At 37.0% G+C, this 18889-nt stretch overlaps 1 protein-coding gene across 3 annotated transcripts; it reads right to left on the bottom strand.

Moving 5' to 3' along the window:
- Positions 1-430: 430 nt before the first annotated feature.
- On the bottom strand, positions 431-3365 carry LOC112273917 (uncharacterized). Of its 3 annotated transcripts, none has more exons than XM_024502971.3 (6): positions 3217-3365; positions 2568-2916; positions 2152-2217; positions 1801-1974; positions 1427-1471; positions 431-1271 (listed from the first exon to the last, which is right to left on the bottom strand). In XM_024502971.3, exons 2-6 carry the CDS (start codon positions 2653-2655, stop codon positions 1120-1122), a joined length of 525 nt encoding a protein of 174 aa, XP_024358739.1. In that variant the 5' UTR covers positions 2656-2916; positions 3217-3365; the 3' UTR covers positions 431-1119. The 3 variants fall into 3 exon arrangements, with proteins under 3 accessions (XP_024358739.1, XP_024358738.1, XP_090101777.1); XM_024502970.3 differs by lacking the exon at positions 3217-3365 and adding an exon at positions 3016-3158; XM_090245651.1 differs by lacking the exon at positions 3217-3365 and having other exon boundaries at positions 2568-2982.
- Between the last annotated feature and the right edge of the window lie 15524 nt (positions 3366-18889).

The raw sequence follows: 18889 nt of genomic DNA, 5'->3' as shown, positions 1-18889 counted from the left end.
AACCATGAAGAAAGTACTCACTAGGCAATATTCTTGTTGAATGTGGTTGTTGCATATTCCTTTAAATATTAATAGTGTGTGACATGTGTCATACTTTATCCTTTGTTAACATTTTTGTATTCTTTGCATCTAATGTTGGTACTTGTGTACCTCTACTTCCAACTTTCATTTACATTTTCACAACATAAAAATCTATACTTTTAGTAATTTTATATTAAACTACTACTATTATCAAACTTTAATTTTAAAACTAATAAATCCCTCTTCCTTGTGCATTGTTTTCTCATACATGGTTTCAAATCTCAATAACAATTGTTCTTTATAATATTATTAAAATATAATAAATCCTAAATAAACAATATCTTTTTGAATACAATTATTACTAAAACCTAACTAGAGGTTGAATTGTATTAAAAAAGTTCAAAAAAGATTAAGAGCAAAATAAATTATTTTCTACTTTATACATTCAACATTTATCATAAATTTTTCATTATACATCCATAGTCAAATCTATAGATTGGATCATTGAGTTTGCAAAAACACAAATCACTTCGCTTGAACTTCATTCGGCAAACTCAACTCTCGCCCCATGAAGGTCGCTACATTCCTCAACAATTTTTATTCCTAGTTTAAAGTAAAAGACTGAACCACCTTTTAACTCTTAGAAGGAAACCTTAGCCCTAATTTCAACAGTGCAATCCACCTCATGCAAACGTGCGCTTGCCGAGACATGATGAGAGCCTGGTTGCATCGCTTGCTGCTGGAGTGTGTCAATTCCAACGATGCATCGTGCTCACAATGCATCGCACTGATAACAATTGCTGAAGGTTGCCCATTGCAGTCACAAGCTCCATTTAATTGCAGGTTTTAGAACGCTAGTTGGAGTCACAGTGGAGTCTGAGTCATGAGGACCTCGATGAGACGAGGCTATGGAAGACGCATTATCGGTTTCTGACAAGGGCCCAAAGGGTTTTCTGAGGCTGTGTGCCGTTTTTCTAGCGACCTAAAGTGCAAGAGACTTAATGCAATAAAGAATTGCCCCGCGCCTGCAGGTACTAACCGCCACCGTAGTTTGTTGATTTGCGTCACAACTGGACGTTGCAGGTTCTGGTGATGCAATCAAGTCATCTGCAATCTTTGGAATGGGAGCTTTTTTTGTCTTCGCAAGCATGAGCAGCGGCAGAAGATGGCAACTAGTGCGATTCCTACCACCCCGGCTACAACGGATCCTGCGATGATGGCATTAAGCTTTTGCCTGGATGTAACTCCAACTGAACACACAAGCGGAAAGTGGTGAGAAAAAGGGGGAGAAACGCCAACAACGACGTCGCTCGCAGTGGGGCATTTCTTTGCAAATGTACATGTCCACAAGGTAGGGTTAGAGTGGAAGTGATGGAAGAGACAATAGAATGGTAGGAAAGCTTACTTGGGGCAGGAGCTGGAGCAATTGGTGGAGGACTGGGAAGAACACCTGCACAGAGCCGAGTGGGGCATCAGCAACTTGCGGCAGGGAGTGATCAGGCCAGACTTCCACGGTCAGGGCTTGTCTGCAGTCGAAGGATTACTTCGACGGCCACTTGCCTAACCAAAGACACTCAAAGCATTGCTGGATGGATTCATGTCACTCACTTCGTTTTAGGGCATGTTTGGAGTGGATGGAATCTTCTCACACTGATGGGTTTGCAATTACGTAATCGCTAAATAAGGGGGTAATTGAATCTTAACCTGGAACAGATACTGGAGCAAATCCTGGGATTTTAGGACTCGCTCCGGGAGTAGAGCCAGGTGTCGTGGGTGTACCTGGAGTTGGAGGCGTCGTAATTGGAGTCGGGGGCGTCGCTCCTGGAGTTGGAGGCTTCGTTGCTGGAGTTGGAGGCGTCGTTGCTGGAGTTGGAGGCGTCGTTCCTGGAGTTGGAGGCGTCGTTCCTGGAGTTGGAGGCGTCGTTCCTGGAGTGGAGGGCGTCGTTGAAGGTGCTGTCAATGCCGACAAAGACGATGAATTCAATATTTCTAAGCGCACTTGCAAACAGAGACACAGAACCCGCACAAAGCACGAAGTCTACAACAGATGAGCTCGAATTGAAAAGAGAACGAAATTTCTGTTCAGATAGAGGCTTGCTGGTAGGAGATAAGAATGTGTCGAATTCTTACGTGAACCAGGACCAGCTTGTAGAAGACCTCGACGCCCACCGAAAGTCGCAACTCGCCCCTCCGTTACTGTACGTATTTCAGCAAAAAGAACAGCTCAGAAACTCCATTGCACATTATTATGTAAACTGCACTTCAGAAGCAAAACATCTGCTTGACTTTCAGAGCTACTGATCACACTTCGTTGTTTTATGATGTAGAGAACTGCTGAATCACTGATGTCTGGATGGTTTGAAATTCTGAGGTGTTTGAAACGGATTCAATGTGTTCTCGCAACTAACATAAGTTCTTGCAAAGTAGGGTCTCACCCATACGATCCTATCGCTGACAAATCACTTTAAATCTGGGCAAGAACGGTTCAGGAGAAAAAGAAAAAGAAAACTAAAGCATTATTTGAAAAATAGGAGATAAGCACATACCATCGCCGTGTGGGCTAGCTGCACCTCCTGGAGGTAGGAAAACTAGGAGAAGAAGTGACACCAACGCCAGGTATTTCGATCGCTTCATAACGAAACACCAACTAGATGAAGACTTTCAACTTATGTTCTCCAAGAATTGTCTAATGCCAATGAATGCTTAGAATTCTTCAGGTCGTGGTCCTGTCCTCTACAACCAACTACAGTGAGAGCACTCAGAATCTCAAGCGTGCTCTCTCACAGCAACTCCCAAACCTGGTAGGAAATTTTTCTCAACCTGCAAGATCCTCCAGTTTGTAGGAAGCAAGTTTCTCTGAAAGCCTAAACACTCACGACTATTCTTGAGTTCCCCCTGGCACGAACAACAGCAAACATCAGCAGATGAAGTCGTTCAATTAGCGTCCGAAGTCAGCAGAACAAGAAGAGGCTCACATCAGAGTTCTACAGAGACCTCTTTATGCATCAACGATGCGAACGCGGAGCGCAAAACACAGATTGTCACAGCCTTGCCCGAGGGGAAATGTGAGAGCGAGCAGAGGCAAAGACCAACAAACCAACATGAGCAGCAAGACGTGACGAGCAGGAAAAGGATCAGCAAACCGCGTTATCTTAAGAGGAGAAGCAAGCGGAGACTTTGAGGAAAAGTTCAAACCATGCTTGAATGCGTCCAAACAGACTCTCGTCATCCTTCCCCCTCCACCGTAAAGTGCAACGGAGTCGATCCCCATCACGAATCCAGCGGTTCTCCATCATACTCCAGTACCGAATCCGCCCGAAACTAACCATATTTAGAACCGATAACACTGAATATTCTACTTTGACCTCTTCTCCGCTAAACGAGACACCAAAGTCGCCAGCCAGAAGCATCAAATACGCAGCGAGACACGTCACAGAATGCGTCCGCGGCACAGCGGAACTTGTGAGGTTCTCCACTAGTTTTCGCTAGCAAGTTGCAGCTGGAAAACTAATTGCATGGCGGTAAGTTGCACCGAAAAAAACTTAGGTGGGAATCGGTACACAACATGCACCACCCCACGTGCGAATTTCCAATTGAACACGAGCCTCGCCTTGCTCTCGGAAGACATGCGTGACTAGTGGCCTGGTCAATCCCGACAGTCCTCGTAGAATCGTGTCGCAGAAACCTCCTTGTTCAATCGACTGGATCGAGACATCTAGGCCAGCTGGCTGTTACAGGACTTATTAGGAACGCAGGGAGGGAACGGAAGGGAACCAGGGTGGCGGGCAGGTTGGAGTGCGGGCAGATTGGAGGGCGGCAGGTTGGGAACTCAGAACCCATTCCTAATTGGGCCCGCAAGGATCCATATTCTACACCCTCATTGGGCCCACACTGATCCGCATTCACGTGGGTGCGGAAGTTTGTTCAGGGGCAGCCTCTCAATCCCAATTTTCAACCATCACTCTTGCTTCAAAATTATTTTTCTGTTGCCATACACAACGGCACTCATATATTTACATGATATTTTTGATTCCATGAAGAATTTTTCCAACTTCAAAAATTTACTCATTATTTTTTTCTCAAACTCATTTTTAAATATTTAAATTACACATATTTCATTAAAAATATTACAAAATTTCTCTTCAAAATATTTTTCAAATCATAAAACATTTTCTACAAGCATTATGTATCTAAGTAGTTTTACAACTAAAACAAATGCAATAATTAAAATGGTGTGGTCATAAAAACCACCACTAAAATGAGTCTTTATTATATATATAATAGAAAATACCACAAATGAACTATCATCAAATCAAATCAAATCCTTATACAAAGTACCAAATTTTGCATCCATAATCTTAATAAAAAATCTAAATCTTTGAAGAATAATTCTACATCTTGGTTAAAATTGTGCCCTTCTTTATTTAATGCAATACCATTATCTTCTTTTATAATCATGTATTGGCAATTTCTTCACTCAATTTTGGTGATTCCAGTCAAAAAATATATTTAGATCACTATAATTTGAACATGTTATTTTACATAGCTTGGGTAATCTCACTCATATGTATTTTTTTTTATTATCTTCTTATCCTTGTCATAAAATTTTGAGTCCACTAGATTTTGGCACTATTAGAATCTTTTCACCATATCTTTTTTCATTATCCAATTTTTTCTTCTTTTTTTGGCTTCCAAATCCAAGTCTAGTATTTATGATATGACTTTGTATAGAGGTGATACTACCACATTCTCTTGACATAGAAATGTATAGGAGTCTTAGTAATAAGTCCCTTGTATCTTTTAAAAGTATCAAGTTTGATTTTATTGCTTTATTGAATGCATCATATTCTTCCACAGTTAAGGCCTCTATATTTTTTAGTGTCATTAAATTAATTATCTCCAATAAGCAATGGATTTGAACATCATGCTTAAGAATTTAATTTCTACTATTTGTTCTATTTCTTCAACCATTATATGATCCATTACTTAAGCCATCATTAAAAATATCTTCTTTTCAATTCAAAAAACCATTATTTTTATATGCATTTGATTATAAATCTAATAGATGTGGATATTCTTAATTAACAATCCATCTTAGAGACCACGTGTATTTATATAAGGGACCATAATTGTTGCATTTATATCATTTACAAGATAAACTAACAATATATCATTTTGTTGGAAGATTTTAGCTTTGAAAGATAAACTCTATGCAATATGCATCAAGAACTTCCAAATTTGACAATTGATCTTGTTTATAATATTTAACCAACCATTTAGCTCTTTGTAATCTTAATATTTGTTTGTCTCTACTTCTTAAAGAATACTTCTTTGATTCACTCAATATATAGGCATCATTTTAGTATTACACTAAAGTAATTCTTTTAAAATAATGTCTTATATCTAGCTTGCTTATCAATGTAGTAATAAATTCATCAAGTTATTGATTCACCTTTCTATTTAAAAAGATAAATTTCACATATTTCTACATATATTTTATAAGATTAATTGTATTTGTATGTCCATGGCAATATAATCTAGTATATTTTTGCTACATCAACTTCCATTGGAAATTGAGTCATGTCCAACCATTCTCTATATATATATTTTTTTTATTTTTTTTTTAGTATATGTAATCTTGAATCTTCTATACTTAATGTCAATTTTTTTTTTTAGTTTTGGCTTCCAATATAGAGCATATTATCTTATATAAATCAAAATATTAAATTTTAAGCAATTTAGGCGAAAAATATTTGATCCATGTTTGTAGAATAAGTAGTTATTTGTTGAATTGTAGATACTTAGTTTATAGTCTAAACAGGGATAGATGACTGTTGAAAAGGTAGTTCAGTAGGTAAAATAGATGAATAGTTAGGAAAAGCAGTTTTCATTAGAGATGTAGCAGTTGGTATCTCGTGGTAGCATAAGGAGGATGGGAGAGAGGAAGTAAGGACCAGACTGTGATAGTGTGAGCCGGGGTAAGCTTGGTGCTATCTCTTTTCTTTTGTTTGTTATTTTCTTTGAATAAGAAGATTAAGAGTTTCTGAATATTATGAAAGTGAATTATGGAATGGAAGTATGATTGTTATTAAATGGAAAGAAGAAAGATTGAATGCTGAAATCTGATTGTAGTTCAGTAGAGAGAATGAGTCTGTGTTTGTGTGAAACACTGTAATGTGAAGGCAGTTAATGGTGAAGAATTCTAGAATTTGGATTATAATATGATTATGTCCTGTCATTTAGGATAGTGCGGGATTACATATTGTTGTTATCAGTGATGGTGGAGTATTATTAGGAAGTGGAAAGCATTGTAGTATTTTCTGGGTGTTTTAAGTAGTGCGGAATACAGTTAATTGTGTGACCCTAACGTATAAGCTCATGCGGTATTCTTTCCATGTATTCGAATCCCCCTATACAGATTTACTCTGATTAGATTAGTTAGAGTAAGTAAAACGACAATCACATTTTGGCGCCGCTGTCGGAGAAATTGATAATAGCATGGAGTGTTAGGTATTAACTGCCAGTTGAAGTAGATGGAAAATAGGTAGCAGTCGCAGAAGAATATAATGAAAGAGTATGGTTATTAAGAATGAGAACTTAACAGTAAAGAAAATACGGCAGTCAAGAGAAAGAATAGAGAGGTTGCAAGCAAGAAATTTGTTGCGAAACGAGCAACAAAGAAAGTTAAAAAGGAATCATAGACAAAGCTGGATTAAGCGATGGTTGCATGCCTGTTGTCATATTCGAGCATACCTAGAAGCTAATCGACATCTAATATTTCAGAAGTATATACCGTTAGAGAAATTGCCAAGAGCACTTGTGGAAAATTTGGTCAATAGGCCAGGGTTTCTTCTGAGACCGTTAACTAAGAGTAGAGGAATCACAGAAGAGTTGGGTACTCCATTGGGTACGTTTCCAATAGCGAAAACTGCCGATTTCGTTAAAACTGGTTCCATAGAATGGCATGAATTATTGGTCAATAAGCGCCAATTTAGTGTGTTTCAAAATCCATCATTCTCACCTTCTATTCAACCAATAAACTTGTTCAAGGATAATAATAGCAAATTGAGCAGGGTGGAAAGTTCGGAAAATATATTTGGGAGAGACGCAGACTATATTAACAAATGATTAAGTGTCACATTGTCAAATTCAATGACGACGGGAGGTCCAGCGGTTCCCATAGCAGTACAAATGGATACTAAGACTGATCACACAAATAGCGTGGCTCCATTACCTACCTTTAGGGGCTTTCCGGGTGCAGATCCAGATCAACATTTGTCGCAGTTTTTGACAGCATGTGTCGCCAATAATGGAAGAACCGAGGATATTTGGTTACAATGGTTGCCAGCAACCTTAAAGGATATGGCGTTTGAATGGTATAACCGTCAACCAGTTGGTCAATTTTCGAACTCGGAAACATTGAAGAATGTATTTTTGAGCCGTTTTTGACCAATTGGTTTTGAAGAGCATCTTCGAGGAAGGTTAATGAACAGCAAAATGATCCTAGGAGAGGCGGTGGAATCGTACTATGGCCGAGTGGCTGATATACTTAGTAAGTGGCAGAACCACCAAATACCGGAGGCATTTATATTATCTATATTAATAAATGGTTTGCACCCACCAGAGCTAAAAATGTTTGTAAAAGAAGCTCAACCAGTTACGGTATCTGCATTCCTTGATAGAGCCAAGGTTTGGGAGGAATGCCATTATGATCAGTTTTTAACTGCGAGTGTCATGATGATACCAGTTCAAAGCAATTATCAATATCCGGCTTTGAACGGATCAGTGGATAGTTATCCACAGATGATCGAAACAATGGCCCATTCAAGTGCCAATACTCAGGGGCCAGTTAATGTTATCCCATTGCAAGCTTTACCACCGCAAGTCACAACAGCGTATGCTCTATATTTTCCATATCAAACATAAGATTCAACTTTGGCAAAAAAACAAATAATACTAACTTCAAAAGATTCCAATGAAGCCTTATTATTGAACTTGACGAAGAAAATGGAGAAAATGGCCGTTAATATGGCCAAAGATAAGGAGAAGAGGCAAAAGCCAACCAATTCTAGGACCAATGTATGGTGCAGTAACTGTCAGGGCCACGGTCATTTGGTAACGGAATGCCCGTCACCTTCACAAGTGTTGGGTAAATGTACATATTGTAGAGGCAAGCACTTACCCACTAATTGTTGGAATTTACAAAGACAACAACAATTCAGTAATCCGACCGTGATTCCACCAACTCCATGGGATGTCAATCAAGTTCAAACAAGAAATACGTTTGGATGGCATGGAAATCGATCTAACCGATAAAATCGAGCAGTCAATCATTTTCAGAATTCCACTTATAATCAGGGGTTTGTATCAAATCCTCAGAACTAAGGTAAGGAGCATCATGGGTATCAGCCATATGCTCCATCGATGCCATTGAACCAAGTACAACTGGGACAACCAGGATCATTTTCTCAACCTACATGGAACAAACCTAGTAGGTATATACTGGTGGAGACACTCAATATGCCTGATGGGGGTGCAAAAAGGCCATTGCGTTGTTTCCGTTGTAGACAGATTGGTCATTATGCCAATGAATGTCCCAATCCAAGAGCCAGTGACGATGATGCGCCAGTTTGTGGAAATTGCAAGCAGTCAGGGCATACGTATCAGCAATGTAATGCTCCATTCAATTTCAATAATCGGGATCAACAGATCCAGAGTCCAAGAAAAATGGAGGGGATAAATCAAGGTCCTCAAGACTCTCCAGTAAATCGAGTAGAATGTGTCCATACCGTTCTTACTAGGAGTCAGCAAAAAGGGAAAGGCCCATTTAAACATTTGGAAGATCCTAAAGCGAAGGGCCAATCACACCCAATTACGGATCCATCCCATTCAGGTCCTGAAACTAGAAAAGTCTTGAGCCCTGATTTGATTGCGAAGCCCAATGAGGTCCCAATTACGGAGTCTTCAATTTCGTCTCGAACCGGTCTGTTCCCACTGCTGTTCCAAGAAGCATCATACCCGTTGAAAGATCCCCTTGGGAAAGGTAGTCCCAACGACGCTCAAGCTGCTGTTCCAATTCCAAGGCCAGGGCGGCAGAATAATTTACCTCATGGAGTTAAACTCAAATCCATGAAACGGAAGAGGGCATTAGAAATTATCCTAAATATGGAACCCTACGATATTTTAAAGGATTTGGACGCTATTCGGCCTTCAATTTCTATAAAGCAACTTCTAGTAGTCGCACCAGAGTGTCGTTCCACCTTGAATTCATCCCTAACAAAACATCGGCATCGTAATATGGAAGTTTGTGAAGTTAGTTTGAACCCTGATCCAGGTGCACCAACCATTGATGTTTCGATTGATGGTGTTCTGATCTCTGGCGTCCAGGTAGATGGAGGTTCCAGCGTCAATTTAATGAATGCAGATACAATAGATGCTTTAGATCTCAAAAAATTAGTCCCCACGACATTGGTATTACGAATGGCAGATCATAGCCGAGTTAAGCCAATGGGTATTTTACGGAGTGTTCAAACTATAATTGTAGGTATTGCATATGAAATTGACTACATTGTCTTTCGCTTACAACGTTCGACTTTATCGTACCCTATTTTATTGGGACGACCTTGGCTGTATCAAGCAAAGGTCAAGAACGATTGGGGTCGGGGTACTTTGATAATTGGTAAGGGCATAGATAAAATGGTGTTACAAATGTACCTAGTACGCTATCACGGGGAGTCTCAATTGCCAGCATCTGAATTAATGTCGGACGAAGAGCTTAGCTCCGAGGATTACACAGAAGTACCGAGTATGGAGGCCAATGTGGAGGCAGCACTACACCCTGGAGTGGTGTACCAATGTGGAGGTCCGGAGGAGTACTTGATATATCCGAAGGATTCGGAAAACTCTGCTTATATTAATATTGATTGAAAACCTCCGCACGATGTGCACCATGTTAGTGCCCTCGAGACGGGATTCGTTACTTCACATATGTTGGACATACCGAGTAATTTTAAATCACTGCGGGAATTGAAACAGAGTATTGTTGCTGAACCTATATGTCAAACTATTAACTTAGCAACCACAACCGAACCTCGACTAATTAAGGTCTACGAAGGTATTAAGGAACAAGAGTTGACCTGTTGGACAAACTTTTTCTTACATCATAAATCCGCTTTTGCTTGGACTTATGATGATCTACAAGGTATCCCCGCTGATGTCTGTGAACATCGTATCATATTGGAAGAAAACGCTAAACCGGTACGCTAGAGGCAACATCGCCTTAATCCTAAATATTCCCTTATGGTGAAGGAAGAATTGGACAAGCTTCTTGCGGTGGGTTTCATTTACCCGGTACCGAATAGTGAGTGGGTTTCTCTAATTGTGATGGTACCGAAAAAGAACGGAAAAATCTGAATTTGTCAAGATTTCTGGAAACTTAATGCAGCCACCAAGAAAGATTACTTTCCGTTACCATTCACGGATAGTATATTGGACACCGTCGCCGGTCACAAATGCTATTCGTTTCTCGATGGTTTCTCCGGGTATAATCAAGTTCAAATTGCAAAAGAAGACCAGCTCAAGACAACCTTTACTACGGATTGGGGCACATTTGCTTATCGCATGATGCCTTTTGGGTTATGTAACGCCCCAGCCACGTTCCAACGCGTGATGACTCAGGCTTTTCAAGACTATCTCCGAATATTTATGGAGATCTTTTTAGGTGACTTTTGTACATTCAGTACCAAACAAGATCATCTTCATTGTTTAGCCAAATGTTTAGCTCAGTGTGCCAAATTTGGAATATCGTTGAATTTAGAGAAGTGCCAATTTGGTGTTCCGTCTGGAAAATTATTGGACCATATTGTTTCCAGTCGTGGTATTGCTATGGATCCTGACAAAGTGCAGCATATCATGAACTTGTCCAGACCGGAGACAATCTCCGACAGTCTCGAGGGTTCGTTGGTCATGACAGTTATTATCGATGATTTATAAGTTTTTTTGTGGTTATTTGTCAACCTTTAACGAACTTATTGAAGAAACCTCCGTCCGATGGTACTAGTCCCCTCTGAACCAAGGAGTGTACCGTAGCCTTCGAGGTCTTAAAGTCAAAATTGGTCTCTGCACCAATATTGGTGGCTCCTTGTTGGATAAAGCCATTTCATGTGTATGTTGATGCATCCAATGCTACTATTGGCTCGGTGTTAAGCCAGAAGGATGATAAGAAATTAGATCATCCCATATATTATGCCAGTCGATAATTGGTGGCTGCCAAACACAACTATACTACTACTGAACGAGAGGCATTGGGTATGATATATTCGGTTCAAAAATTTTGGCACTATTTGCTTGGGTATCCGTTTGTATTTTATGTGAATTATGATGCTCTCAAATATCTGATTAATAAGCCTCAATTGAGTGGGCGCATTGCTCGCTAGGTCTTACTCCCCTAGGAGTTCAATTTTACGGTGGTTGTCAGACTTGGGAAGCAACATGCGAATGCGGATCATTTATCCCGGTTGTCTAATATTCTTGGCAACGAGCCTGTTCCCGATGATCTTCCCGATGCCGCATTATTTGTGGTGGATGTGATATCCCCCAAGTATAGCAAAATTATTCAGTTTCTGACCTTTCATACTTTTCCACTGACTTTCATGGACAAGCTTAAGAAGCACCTTATTCTGAAGAGTGCCCCATACACAATGATTCGTGATGCTTTGTATAAACAAGGCCGAGATGGTCTTTTACGACGCTGTATCTTTCCCAGTGAAGTACAATCAATACTTATCGGTTGTCATTTGGATAATTGTGGTGGTCATTTCATGGGAGACAGCACTGCTCGCAAGGCTTTAATGGCTGGATATTGGTGGCCCACAATGTTTTCTGATGCCCACCAGTTCATTCGCCGTTGTGATCCTTGTCAATGAATTGGTCGACCTACGGGTACTTTCGCCATGCCGTTAGTCCCGATCTTGGCCCAAGTCCCGTATGAAAAATGAGGTATTGATTTTGTTGGTCCCATTGCACCTGCGTCAAAACCTGGTCAAAAGCGGTATATCTTAGTCGCCACAGATTATGTCACCAAATGGACAGAGGCGATTGCTACCCGCATCGATAATGTCAGTACGGTGGTAACTTTTCTATATGAGAATATTATCACTCGCTTTGGGTGTCCCAAGGAATTGGTCAGCGATCGAGGCACCCATTTCATCAATGCTACCATCGTCGCCTTGACGACCACATATGAGATCAAGCATCGTAAGACCACTCCCTATCATCCTCGTACTTATGGATAAACGGAAAAGATCAATGGCATTTTGTACAAAGTCTTGACTAAGACAATTTCAGGGGCCGATACTGATTGGGAGACCAAACTCTTTGCAGCTTTGTGGGCTTATCGTACCGCCTATAAAGTAACTACCCACTCTACTTCGTTTCAATTAGTTTACGGTCAAGAGACAATTTTACCTATCGAATTGGAGGTTCCCAATTTACGTATTGCCTTAGACAAACGCCTCAGTGACATCGAGTCATTACACTCTCGGTTGATGAAATTGGAGGAATTGGATGAAATACGGGTTGTTGCTCTATTCCACATGGAAGCCACTAAAAAACGGAGGAAGAGTTAGTATGATAGTAAACTGTGGCTGAAGTGTTTTATGCCCAATGATTTGGTATTGCTGTGTGACAGCCGATTCAATCATTTTTCGGAAAAATTTCAAGTTCGCTGGCATGAGCCATATCGCGTAATTGAAGGATTTTCCAATGGGTCTGTTCAATTGGAGGATTTCACGGGCCATCGTTTCAGTACCCACATTAATGGGAATCGTTTACGATTATATAATACTTAAAACACGGGACGGGTTTTATTTCATTTGAAGGGAGGGGACTTCGAATGGACTCAAGAGGGACCTAATTATGGTATAAGGCGTAGAGGCGGCTGCAAGGATATTTAGTAATGACTATTGTGTCAGATGCGAAGGAAGTGAGAAATGGACAGTATGGGTACCATGTTGTCGTTCTCATCACTAGGTAATAGAATAGGAGTGGGGCTCCTATTAAGGATTAATCTGTGGTGTTATATTCTATTGTTGCTTATCTGTATTTCATTTTAGTATTTTGGGCATATTGGAGAGTCGCATTGACAGTTAGGACCTGTAAGCGTTTGAGTCATGGCGATTGAAAGTACCAAAAGAGCTGTAGACAGAGATAAAAGTGGCCGGAATGTGAGAGCTAAACGCACAGCAAAACCACCGGCTGTGATAATCGTTACCAATATGGAGCCGATGAAGTTAGAAATCTGTTAGACATAGAGAAAAATAAGGAATTTTTGGACTGCGAAGCTGTTCCAGTTTTTGCACCATTCAGAGCGTTTACCATCAATCAATGTGTCATTAGTGGAGGAATACATTGAGAATTACGACCTCGAGGATGGATCGAGTGTCATTCAAGGGCGAATTATTGGGATTGATGAAACAATCCTAGAAAAGGTGTTGTTTCTTCTCATTGGAGAGGTGGCAGTAGGGACTAATGAGTCAAGCGATTTCAGCCCAGGTAGATATTTCAAGGGAGGAATGTCATCCTTTGAAAGGAGCCAAGGATGGCGGATTCAGGAGGCGATTACACCAGAATATGTGGAATGGTTGCGGTTCGTGCTGAGGCGGTTAGGATTGTAGCGACACCCTACATATGTGTCAAAATGATTATTGTATGCAGCATTAGGGGCGTTTGAAGGGATGGTGTTCAACTGGGTGGCTTACGTAGCTACTCGTATTCATGCGGAGATAGGAGCCAAGTTCAAATTGGAGAAGTTCACATCCTTGCTTTGTTCAAATTATGTGTATGCTGTCATCACGCTCACATTGCGTCAACCACCGTCAGAAGAGGAAAATCCTATACCAGTGTCAGCACCTTTGCAGAGAGAACAAAATTTATTGGCACAGAATCACAATGTAGCGGATGTAATAGACGAAATCAGAGAATCAAGTCGTACAATGGTTCAAGGGGTAGTTTCGATTATCAAAGCAGGACGGATTCCAAGTCGTGTTGCGATGGAAGAGGAGAATCAAGTCCCATTATTGATAGATATTAACTAATTGGCGTTTCCAGAAGGTCGATTATCTGAAGGAGTATCTCTTAAAAATGCCGTATTGAAGCACATTTCGCAAATACATTGTATGGTATGAGCATTGGATGTAGAAGACAAAAGTAAACGGGATTGGGAGGGCAGTAAAATAGGATAACGGATCAAAATCAAAAATTAAGGAGCAAGAACTGAGGATTCAAGAAATTGAAGAAGCCAAGTTGGTCTTGGAGCGGAAATTGGTTCTCCAATATGAGGCTTGGACAAAGAAAAAAGAACAGATTTCACGGATTGTGGAAGGACAACGGGACGAATTGATTCAGAATAGGAAGTCATAGGATTTGGAATGAGAGAAGTTCAAATGCCAGTTGCAAGCGGAAGTGGACAAGACAGAGTTATTGGCGACAGAGAAAGCATTATTGTGTGACCAATCGAGATGTGAAACGGGGAAAATGAGGTCTGAAATTGAAGTTTTACAAAATGAGGTATCAAAACTGACGGAAGAGTTAACTGTGAGGAGCCAATCTCAAGTGTCGATTGAAGATGTCCTAGAAGGGATGAGTCCGCAGCAAGATCAGTTGGAACTTCACGATATCCAGATCCTAAAACTGGAAGCTCAGGTCCGTGAATTGAGAGAATACAATGAAGATCTTTCAGTCCAGTTGAGAAAGGAGTCGCTTGAAATATTGGAAGAGGATGAAGACGTACCACTAGAGCCAGAATCAGTGGAACCAATAACGGATAATGTAGTAATTGATCAATTGGGTGTATCAGATAAATAGAAATTTTGGAGAAGTTTTTTTTTAGTTATTTATCGGTTCTATGTTTGCGAGGACGCTGCACAGATGGGAGTGGGGCTATGTAGAATAAGTAGTTATTTGCTGAATTGTAGATACTTAGTTTATAGTGTAAACAGGGATAGATGACTGTTGAAAATATAATTCAGTAGGTAAAATGGATGAATAGTTAGGAAAAGCAGTTTTCATTAGAGATGTAGCAGTTGGTATCTCGTGGTAGCATAAGGAGGATGGGGGAGAGGAAGTAGGGGCCAGACTGAGATAGTGTGAGCCGGGGTAAGCTTGGTGCTATCTCTTTTCTTTTGTTTGTTATTTTCTTTGAATAAGAAGATTAAGAGTTTCTGAATATTATGAAAGTGAATTATGGAATAGAAGTATGATTGTTATTAAATGGGAAGAAGAAAGATTGAATGCTGAAATCTGATTGTAGTTCAGCAGAGAGAATGAGTCTGTGTTTGTGTGAAACACTGTAATGTGAAGGCAGTTAATGGTGAAGAATTTCAGAGTTTAGATTATAGTATGATTATGTCCTGTCATTTAGGATAGTGCGGGATTACTTGTTGTTGTTATCAGTGATAGTGGAGTATTATTAGGAAGTGGAAAGCATTGTAGTATTTTTTGGGTGTTTTAAGTAGTGCGGAATATAGTTAATTGTGTGATCTTAATGTGTAAGCTTATGCAGTATTCTTTCCCTGTGTTCGAATTTCCTTATACAGGTTTACTCTGATTAGATTAGTTAGAGTAAGTAAAATGACAATCACAATGTTATTTTTTTTGTATAGAATTAATACAAAAGTATATTACACTTTACTTAAATTCTATCAATTTTTTTATTTTTTTAACACAAATAGTCTTTTTTATTGGCTTTCATTAAAGTCTTATACTTTGTATTACTTTTATGAATTATTATTTCATTAGATCAAATTATATCCATATTTTGAAATACGAAATATGTTATAAGATATAATATTCTTTTTTCTTGATCACTATTCTTATTAATGCTATAAGCATCAAAAAAATTGGCATCTCCAATTCCATTGCATTGAGGTACATCCTAACATATAATGGCATATTTTATTAGTTGGTCTTAAATATTGAGTCCACAATCTATGCCAAATTTGGCATAATATCTTTTATTCTTTCTAGTATGTCTTTATTTATATTATTAATATAAATAGTGACTTCTTTGCTATTGGATTCTTTGAATCATAAGCTTGATAGAATTTATTTTATTTTATTTTTTTCCCATTTATGGACTATTTATTTTACCACTTCATAGTTGTCTTTATTATATCTTTTTTTTATTTGAAGACAATATGATAGGTTTGATGCTTCTTTTGAATCTTAAAAAATATAAAATATTTATTATTCATATAATAGAACTTTTTGTTATAAAATATCTTTATATCTCTTAAAATATTCTAAATTTTTTTGGATGTTATTAAGATTATTTAATATCTTAGCACAATTATTAATTACTCTTTGATGAACAAGTAAAAAAAAAAAAAAAAAAAAAAAAAAAAACTTCTTTAATCTAGAATTATAGCCATTATGACTTGAATTGACATAAAGTTCAATATCTTATTCTTTATCCTATGGATATATAATTTTTACAAAAAACTTATATCCCACATGTCTTTTAGATAATCACTATTTAAATTTATCAATATTGTTCATTGAATCAATTTTCTTACTACAAAACTTTTGTCCTCCATGCCATGTAAAGACTATCATCTTTAAAGCATAAAGTATCTATCTTTGATATTAATGGATTAGCTTCAATATCAACATATTTTTGGCCTTTAAATTATTCATAAATTCTTCTTCTTGGGCACAAAGAATTATATAATGTTGTATATATTATTGAAGTTATTTACCTTATAGAAGAATCACTCTTTCATATCTAGGTTTTTCATATTGATATTCAATATAAGTCTTAATGACTTTGGTGATATAAGTCCTTGAAATTCCATACTTATTCTCTCCTATCCTCTATTTCAAATCATGTAATATTGAAAGAGTTTTTGTATCTATAAGATAAGTTCTTTTTTTGTAATGTCCATTTTTCAATGTAATGAATAAAAAAGCCTAAATATTATTTAATTATTAATTTTTCTTTACTATTTGACAACTTAAATATTCCAAAAATATTTCTAAGAGTTTTTTTTATTTTTTCAAAATAATTATATAAAACATTTTAATTGATTTTTTTTGTTGATGAATAAAATTAATATTTGATCTAATAATAGTTTCAAGTATAATAATTATCACATCTCCCTTCAACCATTGAATTAAGTATTCTTCTAATTTACATATATGTAATAATATCTATTAAAGATAAATGCTAAAAGGTCAAATTCTGGATCTTGAATCACTTCCATCTTATATTCATCATTTTTTTCTTCACTATCTAAAAGTTTTAGAAAATTGAAGTCAATTTCATTATTTGAAGAGATATTATTGAGGTTAAATGCCTCCAGGACTTTGTTAATAGTTTCCATTATGTCCACGTCTTTCAAGCTTTAAAATATAGTATCTACTTCATATGTATGAACCACATATAATGTGATTAATATAGCATAAATTTGTTACTTTAAAATAATATTTAACTTATTGGTAGTAATTTCTACTACTAAATTCTCATATTAGTAATTGCTAATATTCTAAATTGTAACTACGTTATAGTAGATTCCACCACAAAACTATCCAAATAGTAACTATTTTCTAATCATTTTCAATCTATCTTTTACAACCAATTTTTCTTTTGTGGTCAAAAATGGTCTTTAATCATATCCATTTGATATTTTTTCTATCCATTTTTCAACATCAATTTCTCCTTAGTGTTAAAAAATTTTCATCATCTATTATCAAAGATATGAATCAAAACAAAAAAAATCTTTAAACACTCTTCTGTAATTCAAGACGAATAAATATTTATTTCAAAAGTAATATAGGATTAAGCCTAAAACAACTATTGTCAAACACAAAAAGAGTACAATGTCTTAAAATTAGACTAAGAATAAGAAAGACATTGAGAAGAATAAAAAATACTTCATTCTTACCTCTATATATACTATCTAACTAAAACCTATATTTTCATGTGATAACACAATTATATAGTAAAAAAATAAAAATATTGATATTATTATAGAAGAACCTAGTAAAAAGATGTAGTAAAAAAATAAGAATAAATAACAAAAAGATAATAAAAGATTTAGTCTTAATATTAATTTTTATAGAAGAGACTTCTATTTACTTTAAAGAGACATAAATAAGCCAAATCAAAATGAATTAGATAAGAAATCAATATAAATAAATTTAAGAAAGAATTAAAAATAAATTAAAGAAAAAATTATGTCAAATTATTAAAAATAAATATTCAAAGAGGAAAGATTGACAATCTAGATCAAAATCAAACTCCAAGATAAAAAACTTTATCTATACAACAGCTTTGGGATTTTTTATAGATCATAGAAATGGAATTAAGAAAAAACTTAAAAAGAAATTTTTACAAATTAGTTTTATGTCATTTGAATCAATATTGAGATTTTGAGAGATGTTCAAAGTTAATAATATTCTTAGTAGGATTAGGATTTGAGAAATAAAAATATATTTTCAAATTTGACGGTTTCTTGACTTTTGTGGTGTATATATGGATGAAATTTGGGCAATATGTTGGTGTGCTAGCTATAAATGTGTATACAAATTTTGTAATCAATCAAATAATTAGATTGAAGTATATGAGGATTTTGTAGGTTGAAATCTCAAAAAATAGAGTTTGAAGATTAATAAGTGTTTCTAAGATCTTTAGCAATCTTTAAATTGAATTGAAGTGAATTTTTTTTGTATAGATATTAGACTTGATTTTCAACTTTTGAATGAAATTTAAAAGCAATTCAATAGTTCAAAAAAGTGATATTGGTACTGAAAATCTAGCATTGAGGTTGGAATAGGAGATTGTCCAACATTTGATTGGATTATCTTACATTTC

Source organism: Physcomitrium patens, chromosome 21, assembly GCF_059467195.1.
Source record: "Physcomitrium patens ecotype Gransden chromosome 21, ASM5946719v1, whole genome shotgun sequence".
NCBI classification, from domain to species: Eukaryota; Viridiplantae; Streptophyta; class Bryopsida; order Funariales; family Funariaceae; genus Physcomitrium; species Physcomitrium patens.
Note: the sequence above shows the minus strand (reverse complement) of the source record. Positions and strands in the feature narration are given on the sequence as shown.